This window comes from Ceratotherium simum, chromosome 8 (assembly GCF_057802395.1).
Source record: "Ceratotherium simum simum isolate JZ-2026a chromosome 8, ASM5780239v1, whole genome shotgun sequence".
NCBI lineage: Eukaryota > Metazoa > Chordata > Mammalia > Perissodactyla > Rhinocerotidae > Ceratotherium > Ceratotherium simum.
Window position 1 is genome coordinate 16,649,196 of NC_141907.1, and position 26,278 is coordinate 16,675,473.

At 37.9% G+C, this 26,278-nt stretch overlaps 1 protein-coding gene across 3 annotated transcripts; it reads left to right on the forward strand.

Moving 5' to 3' along the window:
- The first annotated feature begins 6,146 nt into the window (after positions 1-6,146).
- On the forward strand, positions 6,147-25,978 carry PACRGL (parkin coregulated like). 3 transcript variants are annotated; one of them, XM_004432306.3, is made up of 9 exons: positions 6,147-6,266; positions 10,000-10,067; positions 10,176-10,327; positions 13,143-13,210; positions 14,883-14,973; positions 17,989-18,123; positions 18,607-18,714; positions 22,662-22,742; positions 25,215-25,978. In XM_004432306.3, exons 2-9 carry the CDS (start codon positions 10,016-10,018, stop codon positions 25,269-25,271), a joined length of 744 nt encoding a protein of 247 aa, XP_004432363.1. In that variant the 5' UTR covers positions 6,147-6,266; positions 10,000-10,015; the 3' UTR covers positions 25,272-25,978. The 3 variants fall into 3 exon arrangements, with proteins under 3 accessions (XP_004432363.1, XP_087290268.1, XP_087290269.1); XM_087434142.1 differs by lacking the exon at positions 6,147-6,266 and adding an exon at positions 6,273-7,108; XM_087434143.1 differs by lacking the exons at positions 6,147-6,266; positions 22,662-22,742 and adding an exon at positions 6,273-7,108.
- The last annotated feature ends 300 nt before the right edge of the window (positions 25,979-26,278 follow it).

Here is a 26,278-nt window from a genome sequence, read left to right on the forward strand (position 1 = left end):
ATCATTTCTTATATTTACATTCCTATAAATTTTGTCCACATCTCGTTACTTTTGACAATTCTTTTTAATATTTCCTTTGCCAAATTCAGGCCCCAGATTCAGAATAAAACTCTTAGAATGTCTTTTGTACCTAAACTATTTTGAGGGTTTTCTAGACAGCTCTTGGCAGCAACAAAGATATGCTCCCTCATGTTAGTAAGGAAGAATGCTAGAAAAATTAGCAGCTTCAGATTTTTAATTAGCTCAATACTACAGCGAGAGCTGTTCTTTTTATGAATCCCACAGTATGAGAAGAATCAACAAAACGAAAAGAGAGTCTCAACCCCTCCTGGGTTAATTATACACATGTCATTCCAAAATGTCTTTGATAGAAATATGTTTCAGCAATTGTGTGACTCTCAGATCGCATAGAAGTTCATATGTTCAAAGAATGGCATACTTGTCAACAAATTGAGTTATTTTTTCCAAAAGAAATATTTGTTTCTAGGTTTAATATAACTTTTCAACAGAAGACAATCATAACACACATTATGGGATGAATTGGAGGGCCCTGAAGATTTCTCACAGCTCTTGTGTTATTTTGTTAGGGCTGCCATAACGAACTGGGTGGCTTAAAGAATAGGAATTTATTGTCTCATGGTTCTGGAGGCTAGAAATCTGAGATCAAGGAGTCAGCAGAGTTGGTTCCTTCTGAGGCTGTGAAGGAGAATCTGTCCCATGCCTCTCCCCCAGCTTCTAGTGGTTTGCTGGCAAACTTTGGTGTTCCTTGGCTTCTGTTGCATCACCCCAATCTTTGTCTTCGTCTTCACATGGCATTCTTTCTGTGTGCCTGTCTATGTCCAGATTTCCCCTTTTTATAAGGACATCAGTCATATTAGATTAGGGACCCACCCTACTCCAGTATGACCTCATTTTAACCAATTACATCTTCAACAACCCTATTTCCAAATAAAGTCACATTCTGAGGGAATGTGGGAATTATGATGTCAACATCTGAATTTGGGGGGGACAAAATTCAACCCATAATAGCCCTCATGTTCATAATATGTTCTTACACTCAGTGTAATCTTTGAGTAAATCTGTATAAAATTATTATGCATTATACCTCAATGGAGAAATGCATTCTCCTTCATTCTGATATGTTGGTTTTTACAATAATTTAGTGGGAAACACTCTTTATCACTAAGAGGTGGTTTCTGCTTCTCCCTCATGCATGGCTAAATCAGTGCTTCTTAAGCTGTAAAGTACATTTCCTCATCTGGGGAATCTTGGTAAAATGCAGAGTCTGACTCAGTAGACCTGAGGTGGGGCCTGAGATTCTGTATTTCTAATAAGCTCGCTGATGATGATGATGGTGATGATGATGATGGTGAAGCTGATGGTGACGATGATGGGGACAGTGTTAATGATGACGATGATGTTTATGATGATCTGAGAACCACAGTATGAGCAAGGACACAGAGGTTCCTCCACAAGCCATGGATCAGAAATTAAGTCATCTGGAAAAAAAACTTCAAAAACAAACAAACAAAATAATTCCTTCAGCAAAAGACTGCACCAGGTACTCTTAACTGTTGATGTTATACAGAATGAATGCATGTGAACAGATTTTCCATTATAACCCAACACCATCATCATGGACACCTGTCAGAGTCTACAGAGAGACGAAGTCAAGGCTTTCCATTTCTTTTAGCCCGCGTGCAAATGACTTTGTGAAAGAGGACTCATTAACCCAAGATTAGCAGAACAAGAAATAATTACCTAGGACTTAATGAACTGATTTAATTGTGGTTAATGATCTACTTTCTGATACATATATGAGAAATCCAATGCCTTCTTCTCTATTTCTAAACCTCAATTTAACAGGCTATAGTTGAACTAAGTGGAATGAAACACTCCTCAAATGGTGCACTATTCTTACACCGTAGAATAAAAAAAAAGCCTATAAAAGATCCTAAAGTAAGTTATAAACTAATATAATAAAAATGTCTCTGTAAAAATAATATTTTGTTCTACCCCATGACACCTCCTCCCTGCAGACTGCAGCTGGAGTATTTTATGCTTATTGCCTCAGAGGGAGGGGTGTCATCATAAAAGGTACTAACACTGAGAGTCAAATTCTTGGCTTTGAAGTTTCAAAAGCCAAGCACAAGGAACAATCTTTATTTGGAACAGTTGGAAGACTATGTCATCATTCAGAGTCAGGATTCAGAGCTGACTACAAAGAGACAGTGTGCCCTGCTCTCCTCACCCTCCCTCCTATCTCCAGGGCAATGTCCCTGAAGTAATAAGGGTCTAGATACTCCTGAACCTAGCTGGGTGCAGGATCAGAATAACCGGCTACGCGGTGTGTCTAGGCAAAGGACTCGAAGGCAGTCTCACACGTTCCCATGATCCACAGTGTGGAACCTAACGGATGGGTTTCTCTCACTTCAGATGGAAGAATAGAATATTTCCTGGGTGCTTAAGAGGAGAGTAGAATTAGCTAAGAATGAGAACCTGGAATGACAGATACGCATGAGCAATCTACATGGAGAGAGGAGAGGTGACTGAGGTCCAGAAACGTCAAAGAACGTCTCAGCAGATGGCAGCACAGGCAGATGACAACAGAGGACCAGATGCTGCACCCCTCAAAGCTTCACCGCTCCTTCCCCAAAAAGAAGATTAAGTTTCTTCCACAGACAAAAAGGGAATTTGTAAAAGAAATTAAACTATGAATCATAAAGGAATTTGTTGCTTTCAATGATTCTACAGTTAGTGATTTGTAATCAATTAATTAGTTTTCTCTTTATGTTTTGCATTGATCTTCCAACATCTCCTGGTATGCACTCTGTAACTCTTTGATACACTCCATTTATTTACTTGGTTCTATGTTTGTACAACTATCTGAGGTGATAGCTCTCTCTTCACACTCTTCAATATGGTTGCCACTAGCTACCTGTAGCTATTGAGGACTTGAAATGTGGCTAGTCTGAATTGAGACGTGCTATAAATGTAAAATATGTACCAGCCTAGGAAGACTTAGCGTGGTAACAAGAATGTAAAATAGCACACTAATATTTTTTATAATCATTGCACATAGATAATATTTTGGACATATTTGGACATTTTTATATAAATAAAATGTATCATTAAACTTAATTTCACTTGTTTTTTTTTAATTTTTAAAAATGTGCCTGCTAGGAAATTTAAAATTTCATGTGTGACCAGCATTATATTTCTGTTGGACAACACTGCCCTATATGCTCATTCATATTCATCTCCTCTGCTTTCACCTGAGTAGCCACCATGTGGAAAAAAATTAAAAATTAATTTTTCCGTGTGGACACTCAATGATTATATAATTATGATGTCTAACATTTCCTGACAGGGTGTCCTGGAGATTACGTAGAAAATGTCTTACATCTCATTTCCTGAGGATTGAGAATGATCAGTTGGTCTGTAATTTGTACAAAAAGGAACAGATTGTCTTTAAAGTAATTAAGGCCAAGCCAATAACACTTCTGATGTTTTTTTAAAAATGCTTGGTAACTAAACAAATATAATTAAGGCAGTTTCACAAATGAAATAGGAATCAAAACAATGAGAAAAAATATTCTGAGTTTTCAACTCTGATTAGATTTATTATCTTATTTATAATCTTATATAATATGTAATGATACATTAAAAATAGGATAATTTGTTAAGGTTTTATTTACAAAGGGACTATTTATTAAAATATAGGGGAACAACAAGGACAGTGCATTAATCAAGGGCTAGTAGCATCTGAGATTTTTCACTTTTAGTCCTGAAGTTGGCCATTTAGAAAGGAACTGTGACCTTCATCTAGGAATATAGCCAGTACCAGGAAACCTCCTCGGGATGGAAGCAGGAGAATGAAGGCTTTATTTCATTCTTCCCCCGTTCTCCAATTTCCTGTTAGGGTTCCCCATCGGCCAACCCAAATGCAATCCAGAGGGCATGGGAGCCTTGTTAATGCCAGTCCATGCTAATCAGCTTCCCAGAGTACACAGCTGGGTGGAGAAGGGTGGAGAGTAAATCTGTAGGGCCATAGGGGAGATATATGGTAAATTCTGTTTTCAGAGTCATTCGCTATATTGCTAGACACATAAGTCAACCTTCCTTCCCTCCTCCAAATAGAGAATTAAACCTTGAAACCAGAATAGGATTAGGAGACAGAAGTCCACTACCAACTCTGTGTTTCTCACACACAGCATGTTCTCTCTGGAGTACCTCAACCACTCTTATAGCCTCGGTTACTGGGTCTCACCTGGATCTCACCCCTCCACTCTAGGTGGGCATATGCAATTGTCTTCTGGTCAGCTTCACCTGGATGCCTTACAGGCTTCTCAAACTAGTATGTCCAAGCAAGTATCCACCATTTACTGGATGATATCCAGACCAAGTCACAGTACCAATGAATCGGTTTCTTTATTTTCTAAAATGAAGATCGAAAGTTTACAAGAGGCTTGATTTAATTATGACTAGGAGAGGTTCACACAGGTAATTGTGGTTATTTTAAAAAATCTGAAAAGTTCATGTCATTATCCATGGTCCCATACTAACACCAAGACATAGCTTGAGACTTCTGCAACTCACAATGTACTCTATGTAACCTTTAACTTGCTTTCACCTCAATAATTTTACTAGCTAATACTTATTGAGTTCTACTTATGCTTTAGGAACTTCACGTGTGCTCTTATGTAAGTCTTAGAAGAACTCTATTAGGATGAGGAAATTAGGGTTTAGAGGGGTTAAAGGACTTGCACAAGGCTACATAGCTGATAAGTGATAGAGCTGGGTTCCAATCAGGATAGCCTAACTTCAGAACATGTGCACTGCACTTTTCTGCAATACTAACATAAATTATTCTTACACACTAGGCAGAGGGGCTAAAAGGCCAAGCTGTTGCTAAGTCTGACATTGGAGGTGCTAGGTGTGAGGAAGGGGGCCAGGAGCTATAATAAGGCATGAATAAGCTGGAGAAGAGAGCTTATAAGGTGAAAGTAGCTAAGAAATAGGATCTTATTTTTTCTTTCCTTTTTTTGCTAAAACATTCCTTAAGCACGCAATTGTGCTGGATATTGGGGGATAGAAAAGTGATGGAGACAATTTGAGTCTGGGGGGAAGTTAGGTAAATACGTTATAATGAATTTTAAAAGTTAAGACAGACTTGTAGCAAGGTTCACAGCACATTAGAGAAATGAGATATACATAGAATTCATTTGTTCATTTCATTTATTAAAAGAGTATTTCTTGAGTCCCCACTACATTGTGCTAGAAGCTGGAGAAACAAAAAAAGAAAAAGGTACAGCCGTTGTCCTGTAGAAACACACAGCCTAGCAAAGACGTTTCTGGAGCAGCAATTCAGATAGCAAGAATGGAGCTACAAGGGCGTGGAGGGATTACACCACCTGGAGTGTTCAGAAAGTGCCAATTGTATAGTTAGCTATTACCTGAGCAAAAGGTTAAGGCTATGGGTTGACAACAGGAGAGAACACTAGAAAGGAATGCAGAGGACAGGTCTGACAGGGCTTGGACTTTTTACTATGACAACCCAGATTGCTTTTGGTGGAATCGCAAGGGGACACGCATTTTCCTGCAGCATCAGTTTTATTAAAATAATCTGCAGTACAAAAGCACATGCTTTTTATTATTAAGATATGGATGTACTGTGTAGTTGAATGCAACAGCATACGAATTAGTAGGGTATGACAGGAAATGAAATTCCACAGCCAGGCAGACAGATGGCTTTGGTTCTCTCCCCTGAAGACCCTGGGGCAGGAGTTCATTTCTCAGCTCCCAGAGGATTTAGGGCAAGATAGTTGCAGAACACTGAACATTTTAAGCGTGCGAGAGAACTGTTAGGAGTTAAGCACACGGACTGGGGAGAGGCTGCGGCGCAGGAAACTAGAGAGGGCCTGTGCTCTCCTCTGCTCCTGGACCTCCTAGGTCTTCCAAGAAGACCCTCCACCTGGTGCCCCTTTGTCACCAAAGAGCCCCTCTAGGTCGGGAGTTGCCCTTTCAACTCCCGACGCCTCGTTGCCAGGGCACCTCTCTTCCGCCCGGCGCCTCTGCGGCCTTCCTGCTATTGGCTTAGAGGACGCAGCGTTCGTCTTACGTCACTGCGCCGCGCCGCCAGATCCGGGGACCGCGCGAAGCCTCCTTCGTCCTCGAGCCCTGGCGCCGGCTGGTGGGACCGGCGGCTCTTGGGCGAGCGGGCGCCGGGCTGGCTAGTGTGCAGGTCTCGACGGGAGAGAGGAGCGGTAGGAACGGGTCCCCGGAGCCGTGGGCCGCGGGGGCGAGGGTCCCGCGTTGCTCTCTCGGCCCAATCGGCTTCCTTTCTGGCCCGTTGCTAGGGCCGCCTGACCCCGTTGTTAAGGACCCCGGAGGTGCTGAGGGCGCCTTTCCTTCCTGGGCTTCGGCTTTGGCCAAGAGTAGCACTGGTTGGCCTTAATTGAAACTGGTTGCGTTCCCCCCCGACTCCTCCCCCACCCCCCCTTAAAAAAATCCCTGTTTTTCTCCATTTTTTCCTTTATGTCCTCCTCATTTTCTAACTTTGACAACACCCTGGCCCTGAACTGGTCTTAGGTATTTGGAAATATATGGTGTTGGAGGGGGCGTGGCTAGGAAAATGGAAAGCAGATTTTAAGACCCTTAGTACTGGCCCTTTGGATGTACTTGATGGTAAAAAGGGATTGAGATAGGTGAATGTTGGGTTCTGTCGCTGGCCTTTGGTGTTTGAAGGAGCTTTAAGAGATGGAACACGGCTTTAGTACGGCGCCTGTTACACTTTCAGAACGTTGCAGACACCGGATTAGAGAGTAGGAAAAAACGTGGCCTCTGTCCCTGAGAATTTAGCAAGCAATTTAGTGCTGTGGTCTCAAAGCGGTGTGCGGGAAGAAAGTGCATGTAGGGAAAGAAATAGGAAAGATGAGCTGTCCAGAACAATGAAAGGACAGTATGTTTTCCAAGCATTGGCACAGATGCCTACAGCCCCTTGTAGATGACCTAAGGACACCTAAGGGAAAAGTGAGGGTTCCACAGTGGGGGGGGCCCTGCTTGGTTTGTTCGCTCTCTGATATTGTGACATCGTTTAGGAATTCGGGTAAGTGGATTTATGGATTCTAGTATCTATTTAGAATCTTTATATTGTTATGTAGAAGAATGAGGGGTGACCTTGATAATATTTATAACACAAGATAGTTCTTACGTTGTCCTACTACCATTACCCGTTTATACCACCCTTCACATGTTATTTAATGAAAAAGCACTTAAAAGCATGAGATGAGCGTAAGGTGAATTAAGCATTTTTCTTTTACAAACAACTCATGCTCCAGTTTTGTTGTCAGTGGTATGCTCCCAGGTGGATATTTTAAAAAATTGAACACGATTAAGGTAAAGGGTGATACTTTTAGCAATAAGTGGAAAAGTAATCGATTTGGAGAGAAACGCTCCTAATATAGAGTGTTTTGAAAGTGGACATAGAAATGTTTGCATCCTTGTGTGTGTGTGTGTTTTAATGTTGCTGAAAATTATGTAAGTATATTACACATAAAACTGTGCTGTATACTTAAAACCTTTGGAAGCTCAATTTTCTAGCATGTTTAAGTTTTTCAAATGAGTTTCAGTGGCTTTTTGAACTCATTCGAAATATAATGCAGCACCTTCCATTAGTACCTTACAAGAACAATTTTTTTACATAAAGGAAGATAGAAATTTAGTTGTTGTGATGAAAACTTTTGAAGAATTGGTAAGGAGTGTTGAAAAATGTGCATCATGATTTGATGTTGCCAGCTATACTCTTTTTATGTTTGTGGGTAGGCATCTTTGTGATGCATCTCTTTTAGCTATGACAGCTATTACAATTTACCATCAAAAGAAAGTGAACTTAAACCAGATCTTCAAATTGATGAAGCCCAAAGTATTAAACCAGATTTTTCAAAAAGAAAACATATTTAGTTATGTTGACCCCACTATTATTAGTAATACTAATACTAAAAACCACTGTACAATTCTAAAGAAAATGATAATAGCTAAAACTCATATAGGACATACTGTGTGCCAAGCACTTTTCTAAATGTTATACATATATTAACTTATTAGTCATCATCAACATTTACAGTAGTTACTGTAATTAGCCCCAATTATAGAGTTGAGGAAACTGAGACACAGATTTTCTTTGTTTAAACAGAAACTTAGATCATGTTGTTCCCCATCTGGAGCTTCTCAAAATAGAGACCAAGTACGGTAGTAAATACTTGTTGAATAATCACTGAAGTGCAATATTAGATTGACATATTTAATGCCTGCCTTAACTTATCCTAGAATATTATCTGACAAATTTAATGAGCTATGAATTACTATATTTCTAGAAAATGACTTGAAGATGAATGTGATGTGTGATATTGGGAAGTAAGTCATCTGCTGGTTGTAGGATGAGAAAATTAGGTCAATGTATTAAATCAAGAAAATTGAAATTTGAAATTATTCTATGTACGGAAAGAATCGTACATTTAGTTTATCTTTACAAAGTACTTTGGTCACATCATGACTGAAATATTTTTGGTTTGAATGTGATGTGGAGCTTTGTCCTCCTTCTGAAAATTTCTAATTTGCCAAGTAGATTAAAATCATCTCATGTGAGGAATCATTTAAGAAGGCATCAATGTTTGTCCTGAAGAAGAAAAGATTAAGGAGTTTGGAGTCAGTGTCCTCAAATATTTGAAAAGCTGTCATTTGGAAGTTGAAGAGGACGTCATCTGTGTTGCCTTCAGGAAAGATCTTACAGTGTAGTTGAGGGGTAGTCTTATATCTAATGACTGAAGTCTTAAAGTGGGAAATGCTCTAATGGAAGAATAACTGGATGTTGTGCAAGTAGGGGAACCTAATAATCAAGTAGAAATCAGAAGGAGGCAGTGCAGAAATCAGAGTGCCGTGGAAGTGTACGTTTGAGAAACAGACAATTGGGACAGGCTGCATGGAGCCTGGGAGTAGAGCTGGACCTAGAAATACCAGCAGGCTTGGGGTGTGTGAGTCTGGGGGTGTGTGGTGGAGGATTCCTTGGTAGAGAAAGAAGTTCAGAAATTTGTTGGATTAGGCAGGAAACCGTGAGCTATGAAGTAGCTAGCCCTCCCATTAGCAGAAAAGAGGAAATTGTGGAAGAGGGGTAAGTGAATCACCATTCAATAGGTGAGCAACTTGATATGTTATCTTATTTACTCCTGAGTAACAGCCTTAATAGGCTTCTATTGTCTCCTCCTTTTAATAGGTCAGGAAGTCGAGGCTTAGGGAGATTATCTGCCTAAATTCGTAAACCTGGTACTTGGTAGAGATGAGATACAGATCCAGATCTGCGCCCAAGGCTCCTTCTCCCTCATCACCCCACATGGATTGCATCTGTAGGGTTGAGTGTACAAAGTGCAAGAAAAGGAGGCAACAGTGATCCTGTTTTTCAGCCTGAGGGACCAGAAATCTGGTGGTATCTTGAATTAGCAAGGGGTTCATAACTTCACTGTGATAACCTCAGTGTTGGTTATGTTCTGTGTAAGGAGCTTGTAGTACATTGAGTAGGAGAGTTCATTATGTCGGTGGAAAAGTAGGACTTGAGATGCAAATGTTAACATTTGGAACTTTGGCAATGTAGAGGCCAGAGAAGATGGAGACGGTGGGGGATGTGCCAACCACTCTTTTCAGAAATCTAGTCCATGTTTTCTGAATATAGCCAGAGGATTACAATTGAGTTTCTAAAAGTATATTTTGACAGTTTGAATGGAAGAAAAATGTTTATTTTTATACATCTTATTTTCTAACAGTTTTTAATTTGATGTTATTGATATTATTGAAGTTGAGATAATTTCATATTTTCTCATTGGTCTTTTAGGTATTTTGCTCCATACCTTACCTTATTTGTGTATTTTCTATTCTATTCTGTTTTGGTCTTTATGTTATGAATCCTCTTCCCTCAAAATTTTGAAATCAAGTTTCTGTTAACAACAGGAGTAAAAGGGAAGCAATGCAGAAATCAGAGTACCATGGAGGTGTACAGTTGAGAAGCAGAGTGACAGGTACACACGTTGCTTTTTAAAGGAAGAGGTGAATTTTGTTACTGACACATTCTGTTATACAGATGGATTGCTTTCACCTCTTTTTTGTTGATCTTCTGTTTTTTACAGATAATTGTGATCAAAGGATTTCATCAAGCACACAAATAAAACATAGGACTACAGGTCAACGAAGCAAATCTTCATCATCAACCAGTTCGCCAGAGTCTACAAGAAAACATCCTCGACCAAGTGATAAACTTAACCCTAAAACAATTAACCCAGTAGGTACAAAAGAGATTCCTGACTGTAGATTTTTCAGAGTAATATGCACTTAGCACACTATTGAACCATTCTGAATGCTATCATAAGTTTCTTTTGTTAGTTTTAAGCTAGCGATGAAGGAGGGGCATATGGCAATCATGATAAAGAATGGAGATAATGATGTGCATGTGAGATTGAGTGTGGAGATGAGAAGGTGTAAAGGAGAGATTAACCAATTTTGGTATATCCTGTCACATTGAGTGACTATTTTAATAGAGTAGAAATAAATTGCGTATCAGCTTTTTTTATTTACTACGGTTATTTGACTTCCTATTATCAATGAATAAACTTGTGTTAAATTGCCATAGGATGAATTACGTGCTTCCACAGTTGCATAAAGGTCTCTGACCGTTTCTCTGTGATCTGGAAATTAGCTCCACCTGAAATTCAAGCTATAGTACTAGCCTCCTTTTGCCTTCTCACAGCAATTTAATCAGATTTAGCAAACATGAGATTTATGCGCATAAAAGTGTGTAATTGTAAGTGTATAGATCAGCGAATTATCCAAAAGTGCACACACCCGTGTAACACCACCAGGTGGTGTCTGGTGCAGCTTTGCGTAGGGTAAGATGATACTGGTTTCAGCCTTTAAAGGGGGCTAGGAGAATGGCTGAGACACTGATGTTGATGGCAGGTAAAATGTGACAGATACTTAAGCAAGGATACAATAAACTATCCGAGGGCAGAAGAATATTGTCTGACCTTATAAAAGAAAAATGAAAAATAGTTTATCTATGTTCGTTTGCTTTTTTCCTGTAATCTATGCAGTGTCAAGGAAATTGAATCCCTGAAGAAAGCCCTAAAGTCTTTTTGCCATACTTCCTTTTACCCACTCTATTTGAGAGAGTTTATGGTGACACTTCAGTTTTCTTTCTCTCTTTAAGGAAAAACTTTTAAAAGTAATAATATTTAGTAGCCCTAGTCATAAATTTTGTTAAAAATTTAGGAAAGTTTGGGGAATAAGGTAATGATTTGACCTTAGAATAGAGTACATTAGAAAAGATCATGTAAAAACTGTGTAAAAGCTGCCAGTCCAAAACAAATCAACTGGAAGTCGGGGTAGTGCTTGCCTTTGGGGGAAACGGTGAGTAGGAGTGTTGTTACACAGCTGTGTTTGCTTTCTGACAATTCACTGCACTGTGCGTTCACAATTTATGCACTTTCATATGTATAAATTTAAGTATTTGAATCAGAAATGTTTTTTAATTGCTAACTCAGTGTAGTGGTGTGTATTTAATGATTGTTTTAGAGTTGAAATATCGTCTGTGGTGATATTGTTTAAAATTGAAGGAACAACAGTTTTGTTTGCAGTAATGGAATTTTGGTAAAAATTGATAAAATAAATTTATTTGTAGAAAAAAAATTTGATTCTGTGGGACCTGGAAGATGAAACAATGGTTATCTCTAAAATGAATTAGAAAGAAAAGGAAAAGAATTGCTTAGAATTTCAATCAGAAATTTTGTCTTGGTGTGTGTCTTGGGAATTTAGGGATTATGTATGTGACCTGTAGGTCCGAAAGTAAGGTCATTTGCTAATAGGTGGTAAAACTAAAAAAGTGTGTGTAGCCTTGATTTGTCTTAATTTTTTTCCCCAAGATAAACAATACTTTTTCAATTAATTTCCTTATCTGACATGATTATTACTTGAAAACAACTTTAAACTTATATTTTTCTTAGCAGGAATTATAACTAGATGAATGAAACATTATTATTGCTGTGAATTACTACACAGAATATAGATTGAGCTTTGTAAATGAATCTTTTATTATAATATTTTAGTGAATTTCACCTATGTATTTTTACTCAAAACATATGTGTTTTTCCAAAGGAAAAAGGGCTAATTCTAAACTTATACTCTTAAGTATATTTTTAAATTACTGCATGTGATTAAAAAATTTTTTTAGGTAGTTATATCTTTAAAATGGGTTAGTAAATTTATATTTTGTAATTTAGACAACTGTGTTTCATTTGGTTATTTTCAGAGTACCATGTGGTAAAATATGTACTTTTTGTGCCTGAATCCTCTTTAAGTCTCTGATCAATTATATTGAAATGTATATTGTGATTGTGGAACTGTTGTGATTGATCATCTCTTAAATCCTCTTTGAGAGTAGATACAGAATTTATCTAGTCTTAAGATAATAATGTATAGCAAAACTGAAACTTGTAAAGTTATATATCTAAGGAGATACATCCAGGCATATGTTGGTGCGAGCCTTGCTCCATTTTCAACTCTATCACCCTTGCCCAACCTAAGCCTTTGATTTTTATAGGAGCATAGAGCCAGTTTGCAGAAATTGCAGGTTCTCTGACCATCCAGACCATCCATATTTGGCTGGAGAACAAGTAGGAAATGTGCTGGAGGCTGAAAACAAATACACGGTCTCTGTACTTAATACCTTATCTCCATTTAGCCCTCACCTTGAAAGGTAACAGTGGGGGGGGGGGTGGAAAGGTGTATTATCTGTATTATATTTATTTATATTTAACAATATTTATGTTATATGTATATATGGTTTCAGCTACCTTCAAGCCTTCTGAAACACGTTAGAGGTAAAAGGAAATATACAGACGTGGTTGTGGTTTCAGTGCTGAGAGGATTGATGCTTTTTCTCCGTCATGTTGCCGAGTAGAAGGATGCACTTGATACCGGTGTGATGGTTTGCAAGTCAGGGCATCCGTTTGCCTCTGTCCTCAGCAGGATTAAAATTAGTTAGCTGTCACAAGGGGAGGTGAGAGTAATATTTATTGTATTCCTGTCATTTTTTATTTCAGTTTGGTGAACAGTCACGAGCCCCTTCTGCATTTGCAGCTGTTTACTCTAAAGGAGGTATTCCTTGCAGGTAAAATCAACACAAGTTATAACTGACCATATTACTCAACGTAGTTGAGTAAAATCAATACAGTATTCAGTTTAAATGTATCGGAAGTTTTCTTTACTAGGGAGAAGGAAATAAAGGTGACTTATTCACTCTTTGGCTGTTGGATTGGTATAGATCCTGGGACATTATTGAAGAGAATCATTTTAATTTCCAAATGGAATTACCAGTAGATCTACAGTAAACCACCAAATGATTTAAGAAATTGAATGAACCAGTTTCTGAAACAATTTAAGCATTCACAAGCTTGAGCAAGTTGCAAATAAATAATCTTATTTTGTTTATAAACTGAAAGTTGACAATTTAATGAAATTGTTTCATTATTTTTTGAAATTTCATTTCAAAAATTAAAAATTTCAAAATTGTATCTACTGAAATTGTACTGTATTTCTTAATGAGGTCATATGGCTGTTTTTGCTTACCTTTGGTATAATTCTTGCTGCCTTTCTGGACAGACATCAGAACTATTTAAAAAAAAACAGTATAGGTTACTAAGAAAGTGTTATCATTTTAAGATTTTACTATGAAGAGGCATTTTTCTCTTCAAAGTATATCCAGTTTTAGCCTGCTCTAGATGATATAAATCTCATTTTCATTGTGGAAAGAATAATCACAACATTCTTTTTGTTGTTGTTGTTCTAAAATTCAGGAAATGTAGTTTTTAATGGTATTTTCAGATTTGAAGGACAATGAGTGAAAAATAAACTCAAAAATCATTCTTCAATTTATTGTTATTATTATAATTTACATTCTGAATTAAAGCCCTATTTTAAGGTTCTTACATCCCTTCCCCACTCCGAGAAATTTACTGCTGCTAAAAATGTGAAAACAGTGTTACCCAGGCCTCTTGCTCTTATGAAAATAACACTAAAGAAGGAGTCAAGGAGTTGAGAACGTTACAAAAGGGATGTGAAGAAACGTTTGGAGGTGATAAGTTCACTGTCATGATTGTGGTGATGGGTCAGTGGATATATTCATACATCAGAACTTAACACATTGTCTGCTTCACATGTGTGCAGTTTATCGCATGTAGTTATGCCTCAATGAAGGCTGTTAAAAACAAAGCAGCGGCAGCAGTGACTGTAACTCAAGGGGCTATCACTTTGTTCCTCTGCACGGGCCCTTTCGCCTTGCTGGGCTCAGCCTTCTTCTCTTTAACAGGGATAAAACCTGGCTTGCCTTCAAATCATTAGTGTTAGAGTTAAATGATCTCTGTATCTACATCTGAAAAACAATGTTCAGTGTAAAACAAATTATTGTTTCTAATTATCACATTTTGTTTGCATTTTTCATTTTCTATAGGTTACCTGTTTTGTTATAATTATGATTGAAGCATATGTAACATTTGCATTAAGACTCACAAATAGCAACATGCTTGAGCTCCAAAATTGTAGGCTTAACAAATAGGGTGTTGTTTAGTTTTGCCACCATTTTGCTGAAAGAGTAGGAATTTGTAGGATTATAGACATTGCTTTATAAGATGTCTTTGTAATATGTTTTAAAGTCATGGTATTCCTACATGTTATAAAATAATTCTAATATCGTTATGTTCTAGAAAGAGTATGTATATGTTAGGTAATCAGTTTAATATATAATTATATTGTGCTAGTTACATTCACCTACTTTTATATTTTAGATTGGTCCATGGTTCAGTAAAACACAGATTACAGTGGGACTGTCCTCCAGAAAATCTTCCATTTGATCCTCTTCTTATTACTTTAGCTGAGGTAAATAAATACTCTCCATCTCTCCTGAATGTTTATGGGAAAAAAAATCTTTTAAAATTGCATTAAATACTATTTTCTAACTCATCAGTAAATCTTATTCTTTATTTTTGAAATAAGAGCTAAACAATAGGCATTAAAACACCACACTCCCTTAGGAACTAATTATGATTGGTACATGTTTATTAGCAACTGATTAATCAGCTTTATAAACATGAAATTAGTCTACACAGGGATTTGTAGATAAGCAGATGAAATATTTTTACTTAATTCTAAAAGATAAAGGTACTTGGAATCATAACATGGAAGAAGATTATGTGTTGAACTAGTCAATTCGGGAGAACATCAGTAGTTTAAAGTTAAATTATATCAGATAACGGTGAGTGGTTGGTCTGATCTCTATACAGATAGTCATGTGAAACATGATGTGTTTCATAGAGAACTGATATTAACTACCTCAATGTCCTTTTGGAGAATTCTCTGGGATTTTGCCTACTTGTACCTTTTAAGTAAGAGTATCATGGAGGTGGTTTTCATAGAGGATTTTAGAAAAAACACTGATAGATTCCTTTATATTGTTTAACATTTGTGTCAGGAAAAAAGTTGGCAGAGTATTAGCTTGAATTTTATTCCTAGAGTTAGAGTCAGAAGTGGAGAAATAAACTAACCAGTTGTCTTATATTTAAACTTTTAGATACTTGCCTTTTTTAAGAGTTAAGGATCATTTTTTGTTGTTGTTAAGAAACAAGTCATTAAATTAGAGCTTTAATGACAGTAATCTGAATAGGCAATGCTATGTTTATAGGATAAGTCGTATAGTAGTAAGTGTTCTGAATAAAAACATGACAATGAAGAACTCAGGTGTTTTTTCCTTTTTTTAAAGAAACATTTGCCTTTCCTGTAAGACTAGTGGAGAGGGCTAGGTGGGAGGAGAGCAGAAAAAAGTAGATAATTTTGCTAACTTAGATTTCTTACTTGTAATGAAACATCAGAATTGGTAGTTCTTCCTTTAGTTTTCCAGGTGCTTTTACTCTCCAAGTGGACATATCAGCTACTACCAAAGACTGCCAAATTGGTTTAGGTCTTTGCTTTTCTTCATTTATACCTCAGCTTTCAAAATTATTGTGGTATAATCAGTGTATTTTATGGGTAGCCTGTTTTGAATTTCAGTTTTGATCAAAATCTTTTAAACTTGGTATTAAAAATTAAAAATCAATTGATGTTTCATTTAGTTCTTTTTTAAACTTTAAACTTTTTTATATAGTAGCAGACTATTTTTTAGATGAATCAAAACTCGACTGATACCTTTGAAAACGTACTCCAGCTAATCACGAGGTAGGGTGAGTGCTGTAATTCGACGAGTCCCTAAAGGGGCTGTGAGTTTAGTTTAGGTCACATAAAGTCAGTCCTTTAAATACCTGTTTTCCGAACAGCAGTGCTTTTTTTTTGTACTGGGTAGGTTTTTAGCCTTCCCCTCCACTCCTTTAATAATGGGGAAGTACTGACAGAGCCACCACTATTAGAATCCACTTCACCTCGTAAGCTGAGATTCCTCGTCTCTAAAATGAACAGGCTAGGTTTTAGGGGTACTAGGGGTACTGCTAAGATGATAGAACCTGTGTTCCAAAATGGTGCCAGTGTGCTTGGCAGCAGAGTTTTCAAAAGCATGATAGCATCGAGGAGAGGAAGTGTTTGATCACTGTTGGGAAGCATAGTTTGGTCTAAAGGACAAATTGGTTGAAAATTAATATTTTTAGGAATGACTTTGCAGCTGGTTATACTTATTTACAGATAATCGTTAGTCAAACTGAGGGAATATTGCTATTGCTTTTTTTGTTTGTTTTGTCTTTTTGAGAAAGATGGCCCTTTTATCCTGACTCAAAGTGATCAGTTAAATCAAGGGTATTATCTGATTGTTTCTAATGCATTGAGGGTGAAAGGCATAGTGAGAAAACCTCTACACAGGTTTTATTCATGTGTTTATTTCACATTCCAATGTTAAAAATGACATCTAATATCTTATAATGCTTTTTGAACAGTTTTGTGACAACATGGATGGACATTGAGGGTATAATGCAAAGTGAAATGAGTCAGAGGGAGAAGGTCAAATACCGCATGATTTCCTTCATTAAGTAGTAGATAATAACAACAATAAACAAACACATAGGGACAGAGATTGGATTGGTGGTTAGCAGAGGGGAAGGGGGGAGGGAGGAGGGTGAAAGGGATAATTCGGTACATGTGTGTGGTGAAGGGTTGTAATTAGTATTTTGGTGGTGAACATGATGTAATCTATGCAGAAATAGAAGTACAATGATGTACACCTGAAATTTTTACAATGTTATAAACCAATGTTACTGCAATAAACAAAAAATTAAAAAAAAAATAAATAAAATAAAATAAAATAAAATACAAAAAAAAAAAAGATTTGTCCTCTAAATATCTTAATATTTAAATATGAAGGAAATACAGTATTTTAGAAACACATTAAACAAGATGTAAAATCACCATAAAGTTAGAGGGGGTCCAATAATTATGCATTCATAAAGTGACATTTTATTCATAAACATACATTGTAAACTAATTTGCTATGCTTCCAGGCAGTGTTTGGGAATTTATACAAAATGTTTTTAGTGTTCTAGTGAGTTTCTCTTTTTCTTTTTTGCTTTTTCTTTACCTTTCCTCTCCCTCCTTCCCTCCTCCTCCTCTATCTTCTTTCCTTCCTTTTCTTTTTCTCCCTTATTTCCTTTATTTTTCCTTTCCTTTAATTTTTTATTCTTTTTTTTTTTTCCCTTCCTTCCTTCCTTCTTGTGGGTAGCGATTCCTGTCTCATATATGTGCTTTGTTCCGCAATTTCTCAGTTTAATTGAAATTACAATTACTGAAATTCTATTTCATAAACAGGAAAACAGTAATAGCAACACTTGATTTTCACTTAAACTAGTAAGGATTCAATTTGTTTTTGTTATTAGCAGAACTAAGTGCATAGTAAATCATGAGTCTTTTGGTCTTTGGCAGGGTCTGAGAGAGACTAAACATCCATACACCTTTGTGTCGAAGGAAGGTTATAGAGAATTACTTTTGGTCCAGGGTGCTCCTGAAAAAGCTGTGCCTTTGCTTCCTAGACTGATTCCTGTGCTAAAGGCAGCTCTGGTATGTCCTTTATTCCTTTGGACGTTTTATGGTACATTTAGAATATTTTACGTCTTTCTTTTCCTCCAAATTATATGCAAATTTGTCCTTTACCTATGATTTTGATGTGTGTGCAGAATTAGGCCACTGTTATTCAGGGCCAGATGATTACTTACTTGAAGACATCTTTAGAGGATGTACTAAAGGTAGAAAGGGACATTTTAAGTAATTGGAGAAAGTAATGAACCTTGAATCAGTCTTTCTGCGTGCTAGGATATATTTTAGTTAATGTTTTAGTCAAGCTGAAAATTTTTTTGCTTCTAGATGTCTTGCATTAAGGGTTATTTTTTACATTCTGGGTTTGGTTGATTTTCTTCTAATTTTGAATGTTCAATCCTACTTTTTTTCCACTGACTTGCCCTTGCTCCTAACCCATCCTTCCTTTCCTTTTTTCTCTTCTTTCCCTCCCTGCCCCTACACCCCTAACCAACCAACCCCCCACAGGTCCATTCGGATGATGAAGTGTTTGAAAGAGGATTGAATGCTCTGGTACAGCTCAGTGTTGTTGTTGGTCCTTCTCTAAACGACCATCTGAAACATCTACTTACAAGTGTAAGTACTGAAAAGATTAGAGAGTGGTTGTGTATATGTATCATGCAATATCTGTATCTCTTCGTGATTTAATGGCTTCAGATTAATCATTAAAATGATTCAGAGCCTTAAAAAAAAATTCATCATCCCAAAACCCAAAAAATATAGAGATCAGACCTAGTAGTTCATAAAATTTTTTTTTTTTTTTTGTGAGGAAGATCAGCCCTGAGCTAACACCTGCCAATCCTCCTCTTTTTGCTGAGGAAGACTGGCGGTGGGCTAACATCCGTGCCCATCTTCCTCTACTTTATATGGGACACCGCCACAGCATGGCTCGACAAGCGGTGCGTCGGTGCGCGCCCGGGATCCGAACTGGCGAACCCCAGGCCGCCGCAGCGGAGCACACGCGCTTAACTGCTTGCGTCACCGGGCCGGCCCAGTTCATAAAATATTTTACTAACGGACAGTATTCTCTTTAATTTTTTTTTAATGGAAACCACCTACATGAACAGAATTTAGGGTTATAATAAAAAGTAAGCAAATATTGAATGTTGAATGGGCGAAAGTTAATGAACAGTATAATGGTATCATGCCCATGTTGATTAGCTATGAATTATAAGCAGAGCTTATACACCCTCTTGGGTAATTGTATATTGCCACAGCCATGTTTTTCATCTTTCTTTGTTTTTCATTGTAAGTTTTTTAGTGAGTCTGTAAAGGGCATTCAGGATGAGACTTTTTCCAGATACATGTAGTTTAATCCTTATCACAGATATACACTGGGACACCGTGCAGTTCAGGAGATCCCCAAGACCACTCTTAGGTTTAACAGTTTGCTGGAAGGGCTCAGGGAACTCAGAAGAGCTGTTTTGCATTGTTACAGTTTATTACACTGAAAGGGTACAGATAAAAATCGGCGAAGGGAAGAGACGCATGGAGCAGCGTCTAGGAGAAACCAGGTGTGGAGCTTCCAGTTGTCCTCTTCCAGTGGAGTTGTGCAGACTCTGCTTCCTTTTTCCTGCAATGATGTGTGGCAACATGCATGGGGTATTGCCAACTAGGGAAGTCACCTGAGCCTTGGTGTCTAGAGTTCTTATTGGGAGTTTGTCACGCGGGCATGACTGCCTGCCTCCATGGTTGACCATAGTCTCCAGCATCTCCAGAAGGCGAGCTGATACCCTGTGGCCCAAGGTCCCCACCATAAATCACATTGTTAACATACATTATCTCTATCTTGTGTGGCCAAGGCCCCGAGGTAAACAAAGTCACTCTTATCTGGAAGGACATTCCAAGGGCTTAGAGGTTTCCATCCAGGAGCCAGGGGCAAGGGCCAAACCTTTCTTCAGGCAAAGTTAATCCTTTATTGCAGAAACTGATATAAAGATTAAAGTCTTGGCTGGAATAACCCACAGCTAGGATTTCTCTTCTTGCGTCCTTCTGTAGTTCAGAGCTGAGGCCTGTATTTTGATTGTAGTTCCACTGCTTTTTCTTGGACCCATCCATCCACCTGAGAGATCCTAGAACTGTATTTTTAACTTCTTACTCTGCAGAGAGTAGTACACCCCAGGAACCATCTGGCTAGGCCGCTAGAAAGTAGGGGTGTTGGTGAATCTTATCACGATTGCTGTGCTGAGGTTAGGAATGGTGGAGATGAATTCCCACCAGGTGTCTGATGGGGAGAAGACAGTGAGAATAGACTCTCAAACCTTGACATGTGGGAAGTCTTAGGACAGAAGAAAGAGAATCCTGGCAGATATTTGCTTATAACCTTCAGTTCAGTGGGTTGTGGCTGACTAACTACAGGCATGTCACACTAATGTATAAAATGACTCATTTTAGATTGATTGCTTCATTCAAGCTTCAACAGTTTAACATAAATCTGTTAACCCGTTTTGTGCCAGGTATTATGCTAGGCATTGGGAATATAATGCTGAACAGAAACAGATATGCCTTCTGCCCTTGTGAAGATTGGTTATTTTTGGTTTTGGGGGAGAAACAAGTAGCAAGGACATCCACTGAGAAAGTTGGGATGAGATGAGGGGAAGTGATATATAGAGAAAAGGAATCACACTGGAGCCTTCACCAAACTCAAAGCTGAGCCAGGACCAGAACCTTTGCTGCCTAAACAGCATCCATTCCCACCCACCATGGCAGAGAGAGGAGGCCAGGTTAGCAACTAAACTACTATAGAAGTTGTTGTTTTTTTTTTTTTAACCTTTCTGGGTCAGTAGTAGTAATCTTTGGTCACTCACGTTTTTCCCCAGAGCTCTGCTTTCCCTAAGCCTGAACTGACTGACAGGGCCTTTCACCTTACAGGTGTGTCAGCTGTTTGGGAAGACCTAGATACCACACTGGCCTGCAGATCCCACTGCCCTAGAGGAGAGAGCCTTGGAAATAGGCCCTGTGGGGATTAGATCTTGGTCTGTTAGCTACACATTGTGAGACAAAGCACCCTTGAGGATCCGTTGAGGTGCTATAGAGCTCCCTCCTTACCTCACTTACCCCCACCTGCCACCCCCTTCAGCCAGAAAGACTCCATTTTCATCTGTTTTGTAGACTTCTGCATTAGATGTTTATTTGAAGAAAGGGTTCCTTTTCTAGAATATGAATTTCAAAACAAGTTACTGAACCTATCTACAACTCATTTTCCTCATATGCAAAATAAGTCATCCTTTTTGAGCTTCAACTGTAAGACACTGTCCACTGTCCTCCCCTAGGTGAGGATCCCCTGGAGCAGTGATCCTCAAACTCTAATGACATAAATCACCTGGGAATCTTGATAAAAATGCAGAATCTGGGCCTTTGCTCTGAGATTCTGGTGAAGTCTGGGGCAGGACCCAAGAATCTGTACTTTTTTAGTGAGTGTGTCAGGTGATTCTGAAGGTGGTGCTTCTTGATCTGCCTGTAAACCCCTGCTCCAGGGGATCCAGGTCTGAAGAAAGCAAACCTGAGATCGGTAAGCAGCACTTTATCTTGTCCGTCCCCAGGGCATTGATAAGCCCTGCCTCTCGGCTCCTTTAGAGTTGCTTTTCTCACATTTTTATCCTTCTGGGAGTCTCTTCTGACCCTCCCTAACTTGCGATGACCTGACTGGAGGGACCTGCTACTTAGGCTCAGTGGTGTGAAGTATCCTGGCTTACCTCCATACCTGGGAGGAGGGAGAACCAGAAACCAACTCGAGGACAGGGCCTCATAAGCGTTTGATCAATGACTGAATTCTTGCTTAGGCCTTGTATTCCCAGAAAGTGGAGCCCTGAGTGAGTCCTGCTGTAGGCTGAAATGTTGGGTCTGTGGGAGTAATGCAGACACTTGGTGGGGGAACACGGTTACAGGTTGTGCTCAATGACCTGGATTGCTGATGTTTCCCTCTTCGCTCCTCTGATTCTGTCCTCACTCACCTGTGCTCTCTCCCTGTTCCGTCAGAGTTCCACCTACCCAACTGAGGCCCATTCAGGACATACCTAGGGACAGGTGGTACTGTGATTTCTCGTCTGATTCCTCTACCTGTCACTGTTACTGAATTATTCATGTAAATGCTCTCTTCTTTGTCGTCTCTTCCTTTTTTTACTATAGGAAACATAGGTGTTTTAGAGGCTTAGCTTTCCATCACAGTCCTCCAAATGCTCTTGCATATTACAAAATGGGAAAGTATGCAATTTCATAGAAAACTTATTCTGGATACCATACGGTAGCAGATTTTGTAGGATTGGTATTATTTGAAATAATATAAATTCATTTTTTAGACAAATATAGTGGTGTCTATTATATATAAATTTCAATGAGATATTTCCTAAAAGAAGCCTTGAAATCTAAAACAATTTAAGTGGTGTTCATGTACTTACTATACAGTAAAGACTCAATGGCATTATTTCTATGTAGCCTATTTTTTTAGTGAAGTTTTACTTATGTTTATGGTGAATATTGTTACTTTTTAAAATTATTTCATTCCCCCAATCTCATTTTAAAAGCTTTCCAAGAGACTGAGGGACAAGAAATTCAAAGAGCCAATCACCAGTGCGTTACAGAAGCTAGAGCAGCATGGTGGAAGTGTAAGTAGAACATGATTCCTTAAGTCATTTTTTTTTACATTTAGTCATATTACAAAATTGACTGTATAACATATTTCATTTCAGCCACAGGTAACCACGTGGAGTTGATACAATTATTTTCATTTTAGAGCTCAGAATTTCTGTCTTGCCTAGGTCACACAGTTTTTAAGCACTGGGGGCAGACCCAGGCGGTGTAGATACAGGGCCTGTCCACTTGCAGTGTGCTTATTGTATGGCACTCCGTGTGGTGCAGCTTTACAGTTCTTTTTTCTTCATCTTGGATATTTTTGCTTTGACCCTTGGGAAGTTGAGAAAACAAAAGATTAACCTAGAGTGCTCATTAAAGAAAGAGTACTTTTTCTCTTTTATTTGCTATCTTTTCTGCCTAAAAACTTTATAATTTGTTCATATTCAAAGATTGAAATGAGATTTCCAGGTGGCTGTGATGTTATGTGTGGAAGCACACGTGTGCTCAAACGCACCTGCACGCACCCACACACAGAGGAATGATTCAGTTGATTATTCTAACTTGCGAAAATGTGCAAGAATGTGCAAAAAGGTGCAAGAATGTGGAGGCTTTCATTACTGCCTGTGTGGTGTCACATAGCTAGGTTAATTGAATTTTCATCATTTGAGAGAAGTGTTCAGACAGTCTAGTCTTGGAAATACTTCCATAAAGCAGTGATCCCATCTTGTTTTGGAGATTACATTTAACCACATCTTAGTGATAGAGTTGCCTGGTATTATCTTAACATTGCAGAACTTAGTTTCATTCTAGGTACCTTCTAAAGGAATTAAGTATTAAGAGAATTTGTGTGATCGTATACAATTTTAAAATGGCAAATGTTTTTAGTTTAAGCTTTGCCTAAATTAGGTAATTTGACCAATTTCAGTGACTTTTTAAATTGACTGTATTATTTCCATGATGAATGCCTAGAGTAAAGTTTATGAGAGGAAGTAAGTCCCTAGGCTCATAGATAATGGATTTCTTTGTTGTGCGTGGGTCTTTGGCAGAGGCTTAGCATTCAGACGCCTGTTGAGATGTATAAAACCATCCCCTAGTCAATGCAGTGTCCCTCCTCAGCAGAAAGGGGGTTCTTGCTTGGAAATGTAGTTGCTGTTCTGAGAACTAGAATGCAAAATGAATTTGCCTTTTCCTCCCTTGTGAAATGCAAGTAAACAGATGCTAAATAATGATGGCACAGTGTTTCAATCTGAAGCTCTCCCCAGGGGGTTTTCACACATCCTGTAGGCTGGTATGGGGAACAGGGCAAGTAGGAAGGGGAGGCCCAGCATGTTAGATTTCATGAGTGTGTATGGGGGAGGGGATAGTTTGCATGTAAATAAAGTTTAGAAATAGCACACAAAGATTTGGAAGGGGAATACAGAGGGTTGAGCAGTCCAGGGTCCCAGAGATGGCTAGCAAGGGAATTCCTCTTATTGCCACTCAATCTCACTAGTTTTGAATTGTGCTAATAAAGAATAAAATAAGATTTTGAAGTTATAAGGGCTATTAAGTATTGTTTATTCCTTCAAACTTTTTCTCTTTTTTGTTCTCTCCTTCTAATGTCTTACATAATATTTTAATAATAATTGATGTAATTGCAATAGAAAATTGCAATTCCATATCAAAGACTTTCCCTTGGCTTAATTATTATTGTGCTTGCTTTTGGTACTTGTAATCCTTCATGAAATTAACGAATGCTCTTCTTTCCCTGCTAAAAACTTAAACATTTATGTACCTTTCTTTTTCTTTAAATATTAGAGATGAGTCTTTCATAAAAAGATTCTTCTCATATTGCACTTTCTCATTTCTTAGGGCTCGCATATATCACAATGATAGAAAGACAGCTTCTGAGGGGAAAAAAACACCAGTTACAGACAGTCACAGTGTCATTTTCTTAGAACTAATCAGTTTACTACCTGCCTTAAATTGAATTGGTTCGTTCTTAGCCTGATTTAATTTTTTTCCTAAGTGATATGCACATTTGTCTTGGGATGGTACATACTTACACACACCCTGATCTTTATTGAGCACGTGGGAACTTATTACCTGCCAGATACTCTGTTGAGTACTGTTTAGACATTAAACTCATTTAGTCTTCACTGCAGCCCTCAGAGGTAGATTTTGTTGTTATCCCCCTTTAAGGATCTGGAAATTGAGCTGCAGAGAAGTAATTAGCCCCAGATTTGACAGTGAAGTGACTGGCAGAATCTGGGTTCGAATAGTCTGGTAGTCTGGTTCCTAACTACTTCTCTAGTTAAATATTTTTGAATAACAGTAAGAGGCAACCTCTATTTTATTTAACTCAGAAAAAAGTTCCACTTCTCATTCCATCGTTCTGCTCTCATCCCATTTTGTTTGTTTGTTTTGAGTTTTGGACACTTTTTTAGGCAATCTTCTGCAAATGTAGTACCTATTAGGGGAACCCTGCGTGATACTAATGAGGCTAAATATTTTTCTGTTGACAGGGAAGCCTTATCATCATCAAAGCTAAAATTCCAACATATTGCTCCATATGCTGTTGAAGGAGCCAGCAAAAATCTTCTTACTACCTGGTGACAGGTGTTAAATGCTGACCATGGCCGGGACCTGTGGAACCTTTTCAGATGCACTTCAGTTTATGCTTTTGTAAATCACAGCCACCATTCATTTTTTACTAGTTTAAGATAAGTATATACAATTCCACTAAATCATAGTAAAAGTTATTCTTCAACGAAAAGAATGGTTAATGATGGAAAGCTATTAAAGAAAGTTCTATAATAGTACAATTTTGTGGGGTTTATTATTCATATATTTATGGTTTGTGTGAACAACCATTATTCGGTTTACAGTAGATGTGTTTGTATTTATTTTCTAGTGCCTTTTATTTATAACATCCCTTTTGCAATCAGTTTGTAGCTGTGTACTTATTTTTAGATATTTTGCCATTTCTTGGGTTTTAAATTCATCAAGGCTATGGAAATTTAAAATAGTGGACAAACATTTATGTATTTTATAATGCAGAATGCTTGGGAAAATTTCTCTCCAGAGTATTCTAGTTTAAGAAAGTTTTTTTAAATGTGTAAATTCTCTTATAAGTATGTTGTTTATTACAACTCATTAAAACTACCTAAACTTTAGGTGTTAATTGTATTTAAGTAAATGTTATTTTTGTATTTCATAGTCTGAAAATACTGAAGATATTCAGTCCATGAAGATATTCAGAAATTAAAATCTTAAAACTCTTAATGTATTCAGTGGTTTTGTTGTGCTGCTTATGTTTAACAATTAATTCAATTTAAAAAGCTTTTAAAACCTAATTTACAGGCATAGTTCTGAGTGGGGATGTAGTAGAAGCTGTCTCTGGATCATTTTACAAGAGAGACAAGTAGAGGAAGAAAAACAGAAAACAAGAATAAGACCTTCCATCTTAAGGCAAGAAGAAAGCCCATAGGGACTTGAGTAGCCACACCAAATCTAAAGCAGACTGATACATTTGCAGGGAGGGAAATGAGGGGTCACTCTTTCATGTAGGAGCGGCAGTATCATATCC